We start from the raw sequence: 19,360 nt of genomic DNA, 5'->3' as shown, positions 1-19,360 counted from the left end.
GCCTAGTTTAAGAGCCGTCTACCACTGCCAACGAGCAGCATGAATAAGGCATTTAAAAATAGTATCTACAAACTGATGACAAATTAGCTTTTAAGTAATTTGTTTTCTTTCATGGAGATGGACAAAGAGGGTGGAATGGGGCAAGGGAGAGTAATGGGGTGAGTGTGAGCAACATATAAACACATACATCAGCCCTGAACCTAAACCCAGAACTTTAGTATAGTAACTAAAAAAATAATAATAATCTGTGCACTTACGTTTGTTAGATATATATAAATTAGCCTTTTCATTAGAAATATTAACTAACTTGAATTTCCATATACCATGCCCATTTTGAAATAGTCACATATATAGACTTTAAAATGTCTTTATTCAAACTACAAATTTTCTAGTTTTTTTTTAAAGCTCATATCATTGTTTAATATGATTGGTACTTTTGTCTCCAAAGAAGTACTACAAATTAACATAAACCAAATGTTTATCTTGCAGCAATGAAAAACATCGATATTATTAAAACATAGCCAACAAGTACGGGCCTGTTATTAAGCTGTGGTGTCTCGGCTCCAGCCCTTCTCTCCTCGTTAAGATTGGCAATACAAAGGCCGAGCTCCCGAATTTATCTCTCCACCAGATGCACCTGTTGGGTTCTCCCAGGAGGATGGCTAGAGACTAAATAAAAACTGCTTCAAGGTGAAGGAACTTTCCCTCTGCAATTTGCTCACTGTCCCCATCTCTGCTGCCCCACCACCTGCCACTGCCCCCACTGCCCCCCACCCCCCCACTGCTCCTGACTCCTCCTCACTCCCCCTACTGCCCCCCACTCCCCCTACTGCCCCCCACTCCCCCTACTGCCCCCCACTCCCCCTACTGCCCCCCACTCCCCCTACTGCCCCCCACTTCCCCTACTGTCCCCCACTCCTCCCACTGCCCCCACTGCCCCCTACCCCCCCACTGCTCCTGACTCCTCCCCACTCCCCCCACTGCCCCCCACTCCCCCCACTGCTCCTCACTCCCCCCACTGCCCCCACTGCTCCTCACTCCCCCACTCCACACACTGCTCCTCACTCCTCCCACTGCTCCTCACTCCCCCACTCCCCACACTGCTCCTCACTCCCCCCACTCCCCACACTGCTCCTCACTCCTCCCACTGCTCCTCACTCCCCCACTCCCCACACTGCTCCTCACTCCTCCCACTGCTCCTCACTCCCCCAACTGCCCCCACTGCCCCCCACTGCTCCTCACTCCCCCCACTGCTCCTCACTCCCCCCACTGCCCCCACTGCCCCCACTGCTCCTCACTCCCCCACTCCCCACACTGCTCCTCACTCCCCCCACTCCCCACACTGCTCCTCACTCCTCCCACTGCTCCTCACTCCCCCCACTGCCCCCACTGCCCCCCACTGCTCCTCACTCCCCCCACTCCCCACACTGCTCCTCACTCCTCCCACTCCCCACACTGCTCCTCACTCCCCCCACTCCCCACACTGCTCCTCACTCCTCCCACTGCTCCTCACTCCCCCCACTGCTCCCACTGCCCCCCACTGCTCCTCACTCCCCCCACTCCCCACACTGCTCCTCACTCCTCCCACTCCCCACACTGCTCCTCACTCCTCCCACTGCTCCTCACTCCCCCCACTGCCCCCACTGCCCCCCACTGCTCCTCACTCCCCCCACTGCCCCCACTGCCCCCCACTGCTCCTCACTCCCCCCACTCCCCACACTGCTCCTCACTCCCCCCACTCCCCACACTGCTCCTCACTCCTCCCACTCCCCCCACTGCCCCCACTGCCCCCCACTGCTCCTCACTCCCCCCACTGCTCCTCACTGCTCCTCATGATTCTTCACTGTTCCTTGCTGCTCCACAGTGCTCCCCACTGTTCCTTCTGCTCCATGGTGCTCCCTACTGCTCCTCACTGCTCTGCAGTTCTGTCTGCTGCTCCTCACTCCCCCCACTGCCCCCACTGCCCCCCACTGCTCCTCACTCCCCCCACTGCTCCTCACTGCTCCTCACTCCCCCCACTCCCCCCACTCCCCACACTGCTCCTCACTCCCCCCACTCCCCACACTGCTCCTCACTCCTCCCACTCCCCACACTGCTCCTCACTCCCCCCACTCCCCACACTGCTCCTCACTCCTCCCACTGCCCCCCACTGCTCCTCACTCCCCCCACTGCTCCTCACTGCTCCTCATGATTCTTCACTGTTCCTTGCTGCTCCACAGTGCTCCCCACTGTTCCTTACTGCTCCCTACTGCCCCTCACAGTTCCTCACTGTTCCTTCTGCTCCATGGTGCTCCCTACTGCTCCTCACTGCTCTGCAGTTCTGTCTGCTGCTCCTCACTGCTCCACACTACTCCAGGTTCCAGAAGCAGTTGGTTCCAGTTTTTATTTCTTCTCCTTACTCCTCCGTCATTCCCTTGGAGGTATGAGCAGAGCTGACCAATGTCCCAACCTTGTGAGCCAAAATGTCAGCTTTACTGATGGCCTTCCCAAGTCCCAGAGGCCCTGCCTGGAGACAGCAACTCTCTTCAAATATCTCAGTCACATAGGACCCTCCCTTCCATAGGTCACCCAAGCCTAAAGGTGATGTCTGCTTACTTCAGTCCTGACTCTATACTATTACTGCACAGTCTAGCTACTGATTTCCTACATTAAATCCTCTTAGAATAGCCAGTGTAGCTCCCTGCTTTCTTCGCCACGCCATTACTAATGTCTGCTATTTTTTGTATTTCCCTTCACACAATTGTGTAACTACTGGTGATTCCAACAGCACAGAAACGAGGTACAAAGGAAAAAGCATACGAGTTAAAGTAGCTCCAACTACATTATTTCGGGAACAAACTTCCTCATAAAATAACCTATTATAACCTTCTAATTTAATAAACTTCATGAAGTTGTACGTAATTAACAAAGTTTTATAAAGAGTCTGTAGGTCGAATGTTCCATTAGAGGTTAAGTAGGTTGTATGTATACAGTGGTGAATATATACTTTCATCCTGGTGAATTCTTGGCTTAGGTTTAATACGGCAACTTAAAAAGCACATTAGAGTAAATCTAAAGCTTCCAAAACAATTTCCATTTTAAAGACAATCACACAGCAGGCCGCACACTATAGTTTACCATAACTAGGAGTTGCTGGTTCTCAGAGAGTTCAATAACCAAGATTTACAATAGAACTTAGGGCAGACAATGGTGTGCCTAAACAATCGCCCTACAAGTTTTCAGATCCTAAAGGCATTAATTTGAATACCACTCAGTAGTCACTGTAAAATAATTCATTTAGAAACACACATTGTTATCAAAGGTTTTGGTCTTCTACTTAAAGTTTAGTGACAAAAACAGTTGGGAAATTTTTGACTTTAAAATCCTTTACCACTCAGAGAAGACAGAGGGAAAGAATTCGGGGAGACAAAACTGGAGTCGGTGAGGGGGGCTCTGGGAAGAGCTAGAAACCTAGGACAATGAGTCTATGAAGGTGACCCTAAGACTTAGCAATGGAGAATACAGAACCTGAACCTGCCGTCTCCTGTAACCAGAAAAGACTTCCAATGGAGGGACTGGGACACCAACCCCCCCACAAAACCTTAGACTCACAATTTCTCCAGCCATCAAGATCTGTAGAGATAAAGATGAAGCAGAAATCAAAGAAATGGCCACCCAATGACTGGCCCGACTTGAAACCCATGCCATGAGAGAGCCCACTCCTGACAGCAAGCAACGGTCTTCGGCTACACTTGCAGAAAGACAGCTAGCACAGCTGTCACAGACATCAGCGACTGATGAAACATGCAGAGACCCACAGCCAAACGCTAGCAGGAACTTGGAAAATCCTGTTAGAGAGGGAGGAAGGATCGAAGCAGCCAGAGGATCAAGGACAGCACAAGAAAACCCACAGAATCAACGAAACTGGGCCCACAGGGCCCACAGGGACTGGAACACACAGAGAGCATGCGCGGGGCTGACCTGGCCCTGCAACAAATATGTGCAGTTGGGCAGCTTGGGTTCTCTGTGGGGCTGCAAACAGCAGGAGCGGATATGGCCACTGCCTGCCTTTTAGTCCTGTCCCCTAACTGGGCTGCCTCGTCTAACCACACAAGAGAAAATGTGCCTAGTCCTACTGCAACTCCATATGCCAAGGCGAGCGGATAGCCAGGGGAGGCCTCCCTTTTTCTGAGGAGAGAGGGAAGTCAGGAGGGTGATGGAGAGGTGAGGTGAGAGAAGGAAGGACCAGAAGATCACAGGAGGTGAGGTGAGAGGGAAGGATGTTTACTTGGATGTCTCTATTAATAGTCCCTTTTCATATTTTATTATTTAATAGAAAACTTACTGTCCACATAATTAGAATGTTTCTGGACTTAACGTATCATTTCCATTTGACTCTGTACATTTACATGTCTGTGGTGTGTTTCTGTGTGTGGGGGGGTATGTACATGCCACAGCACTCATGACAAGTTCAGAAGACAACTTGTAGGGATTAGGTCTCACCTTCTACCACATAGGATCAAAATCAGGTCACTGGAGCAGTAAGCACCAGTATAGTGAGCCTGCTTCACTATAAGGCCCAGCTTTGCTACAACATCTGCTGTTCCTAGGTTAGTCTCAGAAAAACCACAAGGAGCACACTCCCTTCCACAGTTCTAACCTCCTACTTATTCTAAGGCAGCTAGTTCTTCCCTCATCCCAACCCATGGCTGGAATCCTTCAGCCTCCTAGGGTGTGTCTGCAGACTCCTCCCTATCCTGACCTCCCTTAGGACACATTCCAGCTCAACAGAACTTTAAGTAAGGTTGTTAAAATCCAGTTAAAGTCTGATGCCATTCACATGGCAAATGCCAACAACACTTCTGACCACAGTTATCATGGGGTAAAGGCTGTGGGGCAGGTGGGCAAGTGTGGACCATTATGTTCCCTGGAGTCCCCCTTCCCTTACAAGCAGCATCGGTAAACGTCATCTCTTTGGGGGATAGAGAAACTTATTTCCTGTATCCCAAGTATCTTGCTTATATATCTCTTCTTTCCTGGTACTTCGCTTTTTTCAATACATATATCTTTTGTTTATAAATATCCTTAACTAAATTAGTAAGTTGAGGAAACAGTATATGAAAATAAGAAATTATAAGTTTCAAATATCTTCTATATGGCTTATTGTAAAATTAGCATTCACAGCTAACACAATATTTAAGTGTAAGCTACCCTTGCTGTTTTCAGGTTTTGTCTATGACTGTTTCCTAACTGAAAGATTTATTTCAGTAGTTCCAAGCTCTGTTAACTTTAAACTCTGACATTACGAATGTTCGCCACGGAGTGCTTAATTTCCTAAAATGTGCATTGTAGGAGTTGTGTTTGCTCATATCAAATTGTAAATGTCACCAATGAGAGAAGTTTTGCACAAATGCCTCTCTCCGTGGCAAATAACCTTCTCTTATTGGACTTGGTTCTGCAGCCTTCCAGGCAGGGAGGGGTGTGGCATCATGGGAAGGGCGTGGCATCACAGGGAAGGTGTTGCATCATGGGAAGTAAGCGGCACCACGGAAGGGCGTGGCATCACCTGCTAGAAAGAAAGATCCTGCGGGTTGGCTTGTACTACTGAGAGGACAATAAACCTCAAAATCCAACAGACCTTTGCTTTGAAAACTCATGTAAATTTAAAAAGAATCCTCCAACAATAACAGCTACGCATTACTCATTCCTGTGTCCTCTGAACACCAGGTCAGAGCTTCCTAGATGGAGAGAGCTTAGCAGTATTAGCAGAAGTAAAACAAAACTTTCCTCTGAGCATCTTCCAGGAAAGCCACATCTCACGGCAAACCAAACACAGCATGGAGGTTTCTAAGAAGTACGCAAGTTGTCTCTTCTCACTGGGGCTAGTGTATTTCTACCAGAATATACACTCGAGTTTGGCACATAATAAACTCATTAAGTCTCAGTTCTCTGTAACAATAAGAATGTGTTAATGTATAATCACAGCTATACTTTAAGTCAGTTTGGCAGGACAGGGGTCCATATCTACTAAAGACACGGGAAGTCTCATAGTCTAATGTCCAAAGTCTGTGGCTGCAAGTGATAAAAGTTTAACCCAAATAAAGTTAAGCAAAGAAAGGGCAAGTATGTGTTGCTTTCTGTGCTGGAGAAGTTCTTAGACATGGCTAAAGTGATAAGGTACCTTCCTCCCTCCCTGGCTCTTCCATTACCTGTGCAGGCCTCACTTGTAGACTGGCCCTCTGTGGGACCCAAGAAGACTTAAGTTGGCAATGTGTGAATCACACATGTCTCCCTGGGCAGGAAGCAAGACATTGGGACTGACAGGCCCTCAAAAACACAGGGAGAGAATTCTCCAAAAACGGACACTCTGTGGAGCTGAAATTCTAAGTCCTAATTCCCCCTCTGAGGTAAGATAAAAATAAAACCACCTCTGTGCCAAACTGAGCTGCAATTAACACAGACTTTATTTATTATAGAGAAATCATATTTCCCAAGTATTTTAAAGAAGAGTGGCTAGCAGGCAGGCTCATCATAAATATTAGATAAATATTGGTTAAAATTTAATTTCCATGACAGGTAGATACTATTTTAAGATTGAAGTATGAAGTGTAAAAATGAAACAGTAAGTACCAAAATGAAAATTACAAACTGGGTCACTATGTCTCCAAATACCTCCACTGTCTATGACATGCCATTGAACACACAAGAGCTTTTTTGAGTCTCTTTACTATGGGTAAAATGGAAAAAAAATTAAACAGATCTACAGGAAATGGTTACCCACTTCAAAAGATTTTACAAGATGTAAACTCACACTTGAAATTCTCCTGAGACTGTCAGGTCACAGCACACTGCTGGAGAACAGGATATGTCGTGTGAACTTTGCTTTTATTTCCTCGGATGACAGAATGAGATGAGGGCCATTCTCAAGCTCCACAAATGCACTGCTCAGAAATACTCAAGAGCATTTCCATCTTCTAACTACCCCTAGGCCGAGGCCTGGAAGCCTCTTGCCCCTGCACAACCTAATCTTCCAAGCTGATTAATTCAATCTGGCTTCTCTCAGTTCTGATTGAAATGCTCTGCTTGGCCTCATACTAATCTCAGCAATCTGTTCTAGTCTTCCAGCTCCTCATTCTGTGGCTCATCTGTCTTCACCTGTATCTACCTTGTTCTTTCTGCAAACTCCCTCCTCCTTCCTTCCCTCCCTCCCTCCCTCTCTCTGCTCTTAAATAACCTCTTTCCTGTGAGAGTTGAGCATATCCTATCTCTGACTCACTCTGTCAAATCTTTCTCCAGTTTGTCATTTTGTCTGACCCTCAACTAGATGTCACTTTCAAACATGGCTGCTTCCTTCCACAGACTAGCCTTATCCTCATTGTTAGGATTAAAGATGCATACTAAGGGCATGTCTGTACTCCAGCCAGACCATACTGTAGTCCCGGGTGTGTCTGCGTTCCCATCAGATCATATAGGCCTAGGTCTTTAGATGTGATCCCTAGAATTAAAATTCCTCTACAACATCAGAAACCCAAACCTGTTTTGCCAAGTGCCTGGGAAAGAGGATCTCTCTCAATGTTCAATGTTCAGAAGTCCTAAGAACAACACTGAAAGGAAATACAGTCACACCACAGCCTGTGAACCAGCAGAGTTGGGAAGGTGAAACATGAACTGTAATCGTCAGCATTTGCTCTAATGTTTCAATTTTAGAAACAAACCTCCTCCCGGGTGTACATCATTTAGCAATGGGAAAATCTAATAAGTATTGACAATGGCTAAATGGTTTACATTGTATAACAAGACTGAGGACACCACTACATCGCCCAGATCTCATGCACAATGCAGTCTTGAGTTACACAATGCACCCCCTTCTCTGCTCAGAGGGTAATAGATACTGAGCAGTCTGGGATCCAGGCTTTGTGCCAGCTTCAGCCCCACTGTCCCAGAGGAGTATAACTGAGAAATTCCCCACTTCTCTGGCTGCCAACAACTTCCCCTCGGAAACATGGCAGTCAGGGAGCTTATATCTAATAATTGATCCTCTTGAACACAGTGAAAATAACCCTGGTAGGGTACCTGGCAGATGGTAGGCATCCAAAAAGTTAGGCCAAAGTGGAGGTGGGAAGGGAAAGAGAAGGCAGCAGAGAAGGAGAGAGATTTTGTTTTTGTTTGATTTTGTTTTTCAAGTCAGGATTTCTCCATGTAGACCTGGCTGTCCTGGAACTTACCTGTAAACCAGGCTGACCCTGAACTCAGAGATCCGTCTCTGCCTCCAGAGTGCTTTGATCAAAGGTGTGCGCCACCATGCCCAGCTTGGAAGACAGATTTTTTTAAAGTGATCTTTGCTTGATTCTTGAAGCCCCTAGCCTTTTGGCACTAAGAGGCAAATGGGGGTTAGGGATAATAATGCTTCTTAGAAAGATTTTTATATTTTTGTGTCTGTGTACATGAACGGCACATGTGTGTTTGAACCTATGGAGGCCAGAAGAGGGCACTGGGGTCGCTGGAGCTTGGGTGCTAGAATTTAAACTTTGATCCCCTATAAAAGCAAGTGCTTTTAATTGCTGAACCATCGTTCCAGCTCCATATGAGTTGTTGGTTGGTTGGTTGGTTGGTGGTTGGTTAGTTGGTTGGTTGGTGGTTGGTTGGTTGGTTGGTTGGTTGGTTGGTGGTTGGTTGGTTGGTGGTTGGTTGGTTGGTGGTTGGTTGGTTGGTGGTTGGTTGGTGGTTGGTTGGTTGGTTGGTTGGTTGGTGGTTGGTTGGTGGTTGGTTGGTGGTTGGTTGGTGGTTGGTTGGTTGGTTGGTTGGTTGGTTATGTGTACATGAGTTCAGTGCCTTCAGAGGCTGGAGTTATTATATTTCCCAGGAGCAGAAGTGACAGGCAGTTAGAGCTGCCCAATGTCGAGACAAGGAACCAAACTGGGGGTCTTCAGTAAGAACAGTGTGTGCCTGTATTTGAACTCACAGAGGCTGAAGCTGAGAGAGATGTGGACATATGCTCCCATACTGTCCCCCAAAACTATCTCCAACTGATAGCCACTCGAAAATTAAAATTTTGTTTTTGGGCTGGAGAGATGGCTCAGTGTTTAGGAGGTTCTGAGTTCAAATCCCAGCAACCACATGGTGGCTCACAACCATCTGTAATGAGATCTGATGCCCTCTTCTGGTGTGTCTGAAGATAGTGACAGCGTACTTATAAATAATAAATAAATAAATAAATAAATAAATACATAAATAAATAATTAATCTTCTAAAAACTTTGTTTTCTCCAATAGAGTCTCACTGGGAAAACAAACCATTCCTAAGGGCCGGCCCCATACTAAGAAGTAGATGGCCATCACAGAATGAAATCTATGGCATCTTCAGCCCTTTGTCGTCTCTGGGCATTTTCTTTTGAACCTTATGGTCCTCTTGTATATATTTGGCTCCCAGTTTTGTGCTTTTATAGGATTCCAGTGTGTGTGAATGAGTCTCTACATCTGCCTGTGTTCCTTGTGCCTTTTCTTCTGTTTGCTTTGTCCTATTCCAGAAGGTTTGCTTTTGCTTTGTTTTATTTTATTATTATTCCTCAGGTGCCACTTGTTTTCAAATGACAGGAAGGGCATGGATCCAGATGAGAGGGAAAGTGAAGAGGAAGTGAAAGGAGCCAGGGGAGGGGAAGCCACAACAACATACCGTATGAAAAAAGATCTACTTTCAATAAAAGTAAAACAAAGAACAGTATGTGCTCTTAAACATTAAGCCATCTCTGCAGCCACACCCCATCCACAGTAGTTCTTGACCTTACTCATTGCAAACCCTGCCACACTCAGCCTAACAGGAAGCCAGAACCACCCCCTTCACTGCAGGCACTCACAGCGTGGCTGCAGCGGGGAAGCCACGTGCGGAGCCTGCAGCAATTGCAGAAATCTGTAAGCTGTTCTTAACGGTCAGCACTGGACGTCCACGTGAGGAGACAGAGCACACACATGAAACACAACCACGAAGCCCGTGTGTGCAGAGGAGAAAACTGAGGAACAGCATCGCAGAAAGCCAGTAACTGAGCTGTTGACATATGTCTTTGACGGCTGACCCAGTGTCCCTGTAACATCCCTAACAAGGAGTGGAACAGACTGCCTCCCTCAAGAGGCCATTCACCTGCTCTTCTCACACAGAGTGCCTCAGGAGAAGAGAGTGTGCGCTGGGGAGAGCACAACGGGAATGTTGAGGACTTGGTTAAAGTGTCTGTTGCCAAATTGCCACTGAGGTTTCCTTAGTGAGGTATTAGATGTCGCTCAGTACACCTTTTTGCCTTGACACTTTTATTCATGGACATTCCCTCCAGACTACTAAAACTTCAGTAATCCAAAGGGGAAAGAGTCTAGGAAAAAACTCAGATCTATACTGACGAATAGCTCCAGCACTTGTTTCTGCTGTCAGGAGTGTTTCTACATAGAATATAAAAATCTCATTCTCTAAGAATCATTTTCAATATTATTCTTACTTTAGTCCAAAATTTTAAAACTATAAAACTTGGGGAGGGGATGTCCAAGCACTGAGATTTGGGTAAATATGGCTTTTCTGCTTCCATTTGTTAACTGATATCCAAACCACAACCAGTTCTGCTACATTTCAGCATTCACCCTCTTACCAAGAGTTCCAGGTTCACACAGTTAATTGTCAGTTAATGAACTTAGGCCCTTTATAATTGGCCGATAAGAGGATCATTCTGGTTGCTATTAACAGATTAAGATGGCGACATTAATCAATTAAACCAGAGTCCCTTCCCTCCTCCAGCACCACCACCAAAGGCCAGGGCAGGATAGACTAACAGGAGCAGAGGTCCTGCTTGACTCTTACCATGTGGCTCGATGGAACTATCCTTGCTGGGTCTCTGTGGGATTGCAGAAGAAGACGGATTTTCCAACTTGCCTGTGTTTTGAGAATGATACCCACAAATATAAATTTCCACCAACATCCCATTGGATTGTCTCTAATTTGAGCCACCCACTGGAAGAGCAGCCCATGGCCCCCGGGGACAGAATTAGGAGGCTGAGTCACAGACAGGAGCACTCTTCAGCTCTGCCCCTAGCAGATTCAAAGGTGACTTGAATGAGGCTAACAAGGCTACTCAGTATCTGGGAACCCAACAAGAAGCCACATCTGCATTTTTGGGTGTTACTGCACAATCTAGTGACTGGAGCAAAATTATTCTGGACCCTCTCAAATGTCTTTTGTGGATTTTTCCCCACACATTCCAATACAACTAAAAGACTAGATCTGTCCAGTCAGTGCTGATTTATACTCTTCTTGAGACACACTGGGCAATGAAATCTCTGCCCATTTTTTATTGGATATTTTCTTTACTTTTATTTCAAATGTTATCCCCTTTCCCGGTCCCCCCTCCAGAATCCCCCTACCCCCTCCCTCCTCCCCTTGCCTCCATGAGAGTGTTTTAACATCCGCCCCTAACTGGGTAAGTCCTATTAGGCAAGCATTATTGGCAGCTCTGACTACAACAGGAATGTGTGTGTGCATGGGGTGTGTAAATGGATTGAGGATCAGTGAAGTCATAACAAAGCCAGAGATGGGGAAAGAATGATGTGGAAGGAACGTGCAAGACCAGGGATTGGCTGGGTTCGTGTGGAGAGGAAGCAGTCTAGATGACTCCTTCAGACAGACCATACTATTTTCCTTTTCCTGTGGGAACGTTACATTTTAAGAAACAGAACCCAAAGCGCATTATAGAGGACTTCCCAAAACCAAAATTAGAAGCGGTGTGTCTAGAGATACAAGACCTGGCTCTGCAGCAGCCCCAGATGACAAAGGCAAAGCAGAAGCCGCCCTCCCCTCACACGGGAACTTGTTCTGCAGAGCCGGGAAGAGCTCCCTGGGAAGGGCAAACGCAAACCGGTGCAGGGAAAGCCCACACAGAGGACCCAGACGCAGAGTTAAGGCAAGAACTCCTGTCCTTGCAAATGTCCACGCCAAGGCTTTTCAGATAGGGATGGCCTCCAGAAAGTGAGTCTATACCCTGATCTCCAGAACTACAGATAAGTCATTCTGACACATCCAGAAAGTGTCCAACGGCTCAGTGAACGCTTATGGTTGGTCTTAGAAAGTAGCTGGTGTGTCTCGGGTTCTAAGAGCAGGTCTGTCATGTGCTCAGTGACACTCAAAAGTAAAATTTACAGACATTATTGACTCTTATTAAGAGCTGAATGTTCCAAAGTCTGTCAATGTTTATTCCAAAGTCATACCAGAAGATTTCCTAGGAAAACTGACTCCCTAGGGTAGTAATGAGTATAGAATATCCACTGACTTCTTAAACCTGCCCTTGCTCAGTTTCCTGAGGAACGAACATCAGGAAACAAAAACCAGATGGGATCTTGGGATCATATCGAGCTAGCTATGAAATTCTGTGACCCTCTTAAATGAGAATCACACACTGGTTTGACACATATGACTGCAAATTCAGAGGTATGACTACAAAGATTTCATCTGAAGGGAAGTAAAAATTCCCTATTTTGGGGATAAGGAGCCTAAGACAGGTCGTTCACACTAATTCTGAAGCCAGCAGCCTACACAGACACCAAAACGTTTTAAGTAAAGGCATCTAAGCTCCCGAGGGGGGTCTTTAGACACACACACCTCCACTTGAACTCTTTATGGTCCAGAAACAGATGCAGAATCTGCCTGACATTTTAAAATATTATATTTTAAATGCTCAAAAATTACACAATGTTCAGAGTATTTTTCACCCAGATTCTGGTGAGAGGCAAAGAGGCAGCACCCATTTGGTGTGGCTTTATGATTACACCTGAACCCTCCCCAAGAACAAAGCGGAGGACACGTGAAAGTATCTGCAAACATTCAGTCAGCCTCATTTCGGGACCAACAGCACCCCTGCATGCAATGACTGGGTGTTGCTCCGGAGGCTTGCCAGTGTCAGCCCCTAAGGAAGGGGCTCTGGCTTGTACAACAGATGAACCGAATGCAATGATTTAAAGAAACTCAAAACTAAACTCTGGGCTAGACAGTGCCATGAGAAAGGGCTGTGCGAATATCAGCAGAGGACAATTGAAAACGAGTTTCCGGTGTCAACCTAACACTGTACTTTCACACCTGCATTAGATGCACAGTTGAGAATCACAGCCCATTTCTTCCTGCTGATTCCCGGGGAGGGGAGGACCCAAAGCTAACCCTAAGGCAACCTCCACCTTATAGGCAAGCCCCACAGCTTCCGCGCCTTACTTACAGGTCTTGCCCTCATCTCTGACGAAGGGGAAGCAGCAAAGCTGGCCCATGGCCCCGGCTTTCCTGGCGGGCTCCCACCCGGGAGGCTGCGGCTACACCGCGGTCTGCTTGCCCGCCTCCTGCAGCCCGGAGCTCAGCGCGGCACCGCCGAGAGAAAGGGAAGGGAGCTCGCTCGCTGCCTCACGGAAAAGGCTCCTCCTCCCGGCCTCCAGCTCCAGAGACTGCTCCGGGACGCACTGGCTAGGGAAGTGGCCATATGCTCGCCCAATTCTCCCAGCAGCCAAGCCCTGGCCAGCCTGAGAACAGGACCAACCACGTGTGGAAGCCAGGCTGTCAGTAAGAAGGTGAAGGAGAAAACCTGAGTCTTTACCACAGACCAATGCAGCGATCACACATGAAATTCTAACCAGGATTTTAAAAGCCAGCGTTTCTCTCTTAAAGAGGAAGAACTACCCAAGATACTTTTGTTTATCGCCTTGTGTGCAGAGAACATGGTACAGCAGAACACTATAAATCCCACTTCTTTTCAATAAACTCGACTCGTCTCAAGTGCCTCTAAACACCCAACAAACTGTATAAACAATAGAAACGGGGTGGGAGAGGCTGGAATCAACTGTTTTCTGCACTTTACACCTATCTTCCGTAACTCTTTTTATTTTTAAATATTCCCTGGTTCTCTTATTAAATCATTAGTCAACATGATGAAATTTTAAACTGTAGCATCCAACATCTTCGCGGCAGAGAAAACCACCGCATACCGCTGAGAACTGCTGAGAACTAGACCGTGGATAAGGGGATCATTCCGAAAGAAGACACAAGGTGACTGCCAAATCCAAGGGCAGCAAAACTACTCTTCTCAAGACTCACTGACATCATCTGAGACTCTTGAGAGTGTAACGGGCATCCTGGGGTTGTTTAAAAGCTGTGGTCTGATTCAGGGCGTGGCCATGTGTGCTGACACTACGGGAACCAAAGCCTTCTCAGGGCAGGGGACCCCATTCAGCTTCTTCCTTCCCTCCAGAGCGACCGAGTGAGCCCCACACATCAATCGATCTGCCAGTGGCTACGAGGAGAGCGAAGTAAGATGGAAATTCCCAGTGGATTTGAACACAGCACACAAACCTTTGTAGACACTCGGACCAGGATATGCTGCATAGAATAAACCCGTCAATCTTGCTCATTCTAGGTGTTGGGTTAAGAGCAAAAGCCTGGCCTGCAGTAGAATACAATTCCAGTAGCCTTCTCGCATAGTTTTGGCAGCACTGACTGGTTCAGGCATCTCTACCCCGCCCTCCTCTCCTTTAGGGGAGAAGCAGACCCTATTTATTACCCAGGTAGGTCTTGGACTCTGCAGCTCAGCCGGAGTGATCCTCCTGCTTCAGCCACTCCTGATCCCTCCACCTTCAGTCCCGGTGTAGCTGGGACGGGGGTGTAAACAGTACAGCAGGCAGAATTTTGATGCTCTTAAGTTTTATACACACCTTGAGAACTTTCAGAGTATGTCAAGAGATATGAGCTATTCCTGTGACGCATGGGGCACATTAAGACAGACTTCGAGTACTTCTAATTTGCAAGATTAGAAATACTGTAAAGGTCTATGTAATAAAAAGCATACATTTGACTATGTGAAATTCCCAGGTTTCTAACATAATTAAAACTAGTATTTAAAACATCACATGTCCTTAATCAGATTCCCCCCCCCCTTTTGGAGTATTTTAAACATAAACATAATGTTCAGTTTTGTCTGTATTTTAAGAGAGCACTCTGTTGGTTATATAATGAACTATGCAAAAATTTTAAGCCAAATTTCATTGTCGGATCCAGTTTGTTAGTTCACAGCTTATTGGCTATTGAAACTATTCCACTGCTTCCTTTCAGGTTCTTCCACACATGAGGCAAAACTTTAAACCACAAAATACGATTTTTGTGTGTAGTTGTAAATAATATATGGGAACCTATTTTAATTTTAATTTTATTTATTTATTGTATGTATGAGTGCATACATATATGCACCCATACACCTGAGTGCCAGAAGAGGGCATCAGATCCCATCACAGATGGTTGTGAGCCACTGTGTGGTTGCTGGGATTTGAACTCAGGACCACTGGAAGAGCAGTCAGTGCTCTTAACCACTGAGCCATCTCTCCAGCCCCTGGACCTCTTAAGACCAATAAGCGAATAATGTTGAGTTCTAGGACATGAACCCACGTCCTCATACTGCACAGCAAGCACTTTAACAACCGAGTCATCTCCCAGACCTGATGTGACCTTTAGAATCATGTATGTGTAAATCCAAGATCTGCTGGGTGTTTACAACCATGAAAGATTAACCTGTCAGGATCTGAGTATCTTCACTGGTAATTTTCAAATTCTAAAATGTCATTGGAAAGTAGAAAGCACGGGGGAGTATGGAGGACAAGATCAGAACGTCTGTCTATATGCACCTCAGAGTCTGTAGCAGCCATCCTGCCCAGTCCTCTGACAGTTTTCTGCCCTGCCAGTCGGCCGGGTTGAACCCTACCTCTTAATACAAGACCCCTTAACTCAAAACAGCATCCAGCGGGGGACAGCCTTATGGCACATGTCACCATTCAACCCTGTTAAATACTCCCACTGCTGCTGCTTCCAAAAACCTGTGAGTTTCCAATTGTGAGTAAAAGCATCTAAAACTGTGTCCATAGCAAAGGACCAGTATTTCTAAGACTATTCTAAAAAGGGCCACATGACCTTACAGACTTCTCCACAAACACCCAGAGCGAGCTAAGTTGTTTGGACATGGTGGCACAGGCCTAGAATCTGAGTGCTTCAAAGGCTGAGGCAAGAGGATCTTGAATGTAAAGAAGCGTGGGCCACACAGGTGGACACCATCTCAACAGACAGAAAGCTAAACTGGAAAAAGAAACAGTGAGTCAACCACAAACAGAAAGATAGAAAACCATGGGAGAAATTGTAGGCAGGCGTTTAAAAATCTAACGCTTGCTGGTCCAGCCTCCATGCAAAACTCAGTACAAAATTTTGCTCACCCATTCAATCCTTACAACAGCTCTAGAACACATGAGCTAGCCCCAAATCTCAACTTAAGCTCAGAAAAGTAAGGTGAGGAAAAGTTGGAGTGGGCAGTGAACCTAGTTTGTCTGGCTCTTAGCCAAAGTGTATGAAATTACACTGTATGTGCAGAAATGAATTTTAATCAGTCTTCATGGTTGTAACTTAAAATCCTGACTCTGCTCCCTACGTCCCACCACCACAGGCTTTATGAACACTGCTAACATGATAGGACCACGTTTTAAGACAGAAGACCTGAGTACAGATCCCTCTGGAGATGATGCTTAGAGACACTGCCTCCCACTGTGGAAAGATTCAGTTGGGAGCAAGTGAGTATGGGAATGTGCCCAAAAAGAGCTGCCCTGGAGGAGACACAAGAGCTCCTCCAAGGGTTCTCACCCTGTTTTATGGAGGGATGGCGGGGTCACTTTAGCAAGATATGGAGGTGCATTATGACCAGAAGAGTTGTAAAAGGTTAACCTCATACCGAGGGGGCTGAGGACCAGCCTGGGCTACACGGTGATAAGTACCTTAAAAATAAAACTGAGATAGGTTGACCCCAGTGAGGAGGTGTATCTGGCACATACAGCTTGAGACATAAATGCAAACCTTAACCTGTTCTGTCCATTTTCCCTGAAAGCCTGGCTACAGGCAAGTGGTACTTAAGGGCATAATATTATATATATACACACACACATATATATACATATATCTCCTCTAGGGTTTGGGGCTTTTCTTATAATGGTTAAAAAATGGCAGGAATGAAAGCAATCCTGTAAGGGTGGTAACCACCTTATGTTCCTGCCATTCGAAGTACTGGGTCCAGTTCTTGTCTCTAATAGATAAAGCTTCACCATGATGCAACTGCTCTCTACATCAGCAGTTGGCCATCTTTTTCTATTTGTGACTAATTACACACACACACACACACACACACACACACACACACACACACACGGACTTCAGAGCACACACTCAGGCTTCAGAGTACTTTTGAGTCCTACTCAAAATAAAGGGAAAAGCTTTCTATAAGCCTCTGTGCTGACTCTGAAGCCAGAGTTGTCAATGAACACCCACACACTACACTTAGCATTGAGGCTCAGGGACCACCAGTTCCAGGCCAGCCTGGACTGCAGAGGGAGACCCTGCTTCAGAAAACCAAAATCTGATTAATTACATAATGTAACTCTAAAGCTATAAAATTGTTGCTGCTGTTAATTCTTGCTCCTCAGCCTTTTGGCTAATTGGTTAAAGACGACATGAGTTGAATGACTTGTGGACACCTAAGAAAGAAAATAGTCTTTTATTAGAATAATGATGAGGAAAAGGCCATTAAGTCCTAAAGCCTGAGGAAGGGGATGGCCTGCTCTCTCACTCCAGATTCTGCAATGTATATGCATTTGAAGCAAGGGACGTGGCCTCGATTCTGTGAAACAATGGGCAGCACACAAAAGGACTCGGTAAGAGAACAGCCATAGTTTTAGTGGAAGGGAAGCTAAGGCCCTGGGCAGCCTAGAGGGAGGGCTCAGCCAGCAAAGTGTTTGTAATGCAAGCACAAGGTCCTGAGTTCAAATCCCCAGCGTTATGTAAAAGCTGGGCAAGGTGGCACATGTCACAAGGCAGAGAAAAGGATGTCCCTGGGGTTCTCTGCTTGTCAGTCTGGACAAATTAGTAAGCTCTAATTTTAGTGAGAAACCTGGCCTCAAAAAAATGGAGGCTAACACCATATATTGACCTCTTTCTGGTCTACACACACACACACACACACACACACACACACACACAGGCCTATGCACCTGCATGTATATGCACACATATTATATGAACATGTACATATACACATAAATGCTTAATAATTTATTGAAACCAAAAAATAGTAATTCTAAGGTCTCAGAAGACAAGCTATTGTACCTAAAGGAGATGGGGTAATCGCATCCCATCTTATGTTTTATTTCTTTATGTTTGTTTGTTTAGAGACACTCACTACCTCAACTAGCTACAGAGCCAACCATGATTCTGAGCTTCAGATCCTCCTGCCTCCTCCTCCCGAGTGCTGGTCCATGGGCATGGTTTATATGGTGCTGGAAATGAAGTGTGACTTTTTCTGGGAAAGCTCTCTTCCAACTGAGCTACGTGCACAGCCTGATTTCTCTGTGCAAGGGAAAAACAAATCACAATGAGCACTTGTCGCTGCCCAGACCCAGAAGGTTTCGGAGCCCTGGAATACTGATATGCAAACGATGCCCTTACCTCTGGTCTGTAAGGAAGGACGGGCATCTGCCCTTCAGGGTGTCCATCAGCCTGTCTGCCCTTCAGGGTGTCCATCAGGCTGTCTGCCCTCGGGGCGTCCATCAGCCTGTCTAGGTCTGGCTCTTCATCACTCCAGCTGTGTCAGATCCCAGCAGACTTCCTCCTCTTTTTTTTTTTTTTTTTTTTTTTTTTTTTCTGTTTTCTTGTATGATAAAAGTTACAGAAATGTGTGGTTGTAAATGACCATTCACTGTGTAATTTTAGCATGTAATTTGAAAGAGGTTGCTTTTTCCTATAAAGCATACGGGAGAAAAATATACCATCCAAAGCATGTGTGAGTTAAGGGAACTTCATGAACTTCTTAGGCAAATGGATGCAACTAGAAATCATCCTGACTGAGCTAACCCAATCACAAAAGAACACACCGGGTATTCACTCACTCACTGATAATGGGACATTAGCTCAAAAGCTCGGAATCCCCAAAACACAAGTCACAGACCACATGAAGCTCAAGAAGAAGGAAGACTAAAGTGTGGATGTTTCAGTACTTCTTCGAAGGGACAACAAAATACTCAGGAGAGGAAGTACGGAGACAAAGTGTGGGGCAGAGACTGAAGGAAAGGCCATCCAGAAACTGCCCAACCTGGGGATCCATCCCACATACAGTCACCAAATCAGACACTATTGCTGATGCCAAGAAGTGCTTGCTAACAGGAGCTGTTTCCTGAGAGGCTCTACCAGAGCCTAACAAATACAGAGGTGGATGCTCTCAGCCAACCATTGGGGTCCCCAATGAAGGAGTTAAAGAAAGGACTGAAGGAGCTGAAGGGGTGTGAAACACCATAGAAACAAT

At 46.1% G+C, this 19,360-nt stretch overlaps 1 protein-coding gene across 3 annotated transcripts in view; it reads right to left on the bottom strand.

Moving 5' to 3' along the window:
• Positions 1 to 19,360, bottom strand: part of AKAP7 (A-kinase anchoring protein 7) — a 99,578-nt gene that overhangs the window by 16,020 nt on the left and 64,198 nt on the right. Inside the window, exon 1 of one of the 3 annotated variants that reach the window (XM_080929296.1) lies at positions 13,214 to 13,351. The exons of the other annotated variants lie outside the window; for them this stretch is intronic. Within the exon in view, the coding sequence (XP_080785422.1) occupies positions 13,214 to 13,262 (49 nt within the window). The 5' untranslated portion in view covers positions 13,263 to 13,351. Of the gene's footprint in view, positions 1 to 13,213; positions 13,352 to 19,360 lie in introns of those variants that run through there. 3 annotated transcript variants of the gene reach the window in all.

The sequence above is a fragment of the Micromys minutus genome (assembly GCF_963924665.1).
Source record: "Micromys minutus genome assembly, chromosome: 15".
In the NCBI taxonomy this organism is placed as follows: Eukaryota; Metazoa; Chordata; class Mammalia; order Rodentia; family Muridae; genus Micromys; species Micromys minutus.
The sequence above is the reverse complement of the archived record's forward strand: the minus strand, read 5'-3'. Positions and strand labels throughout refer to the sequence as shown.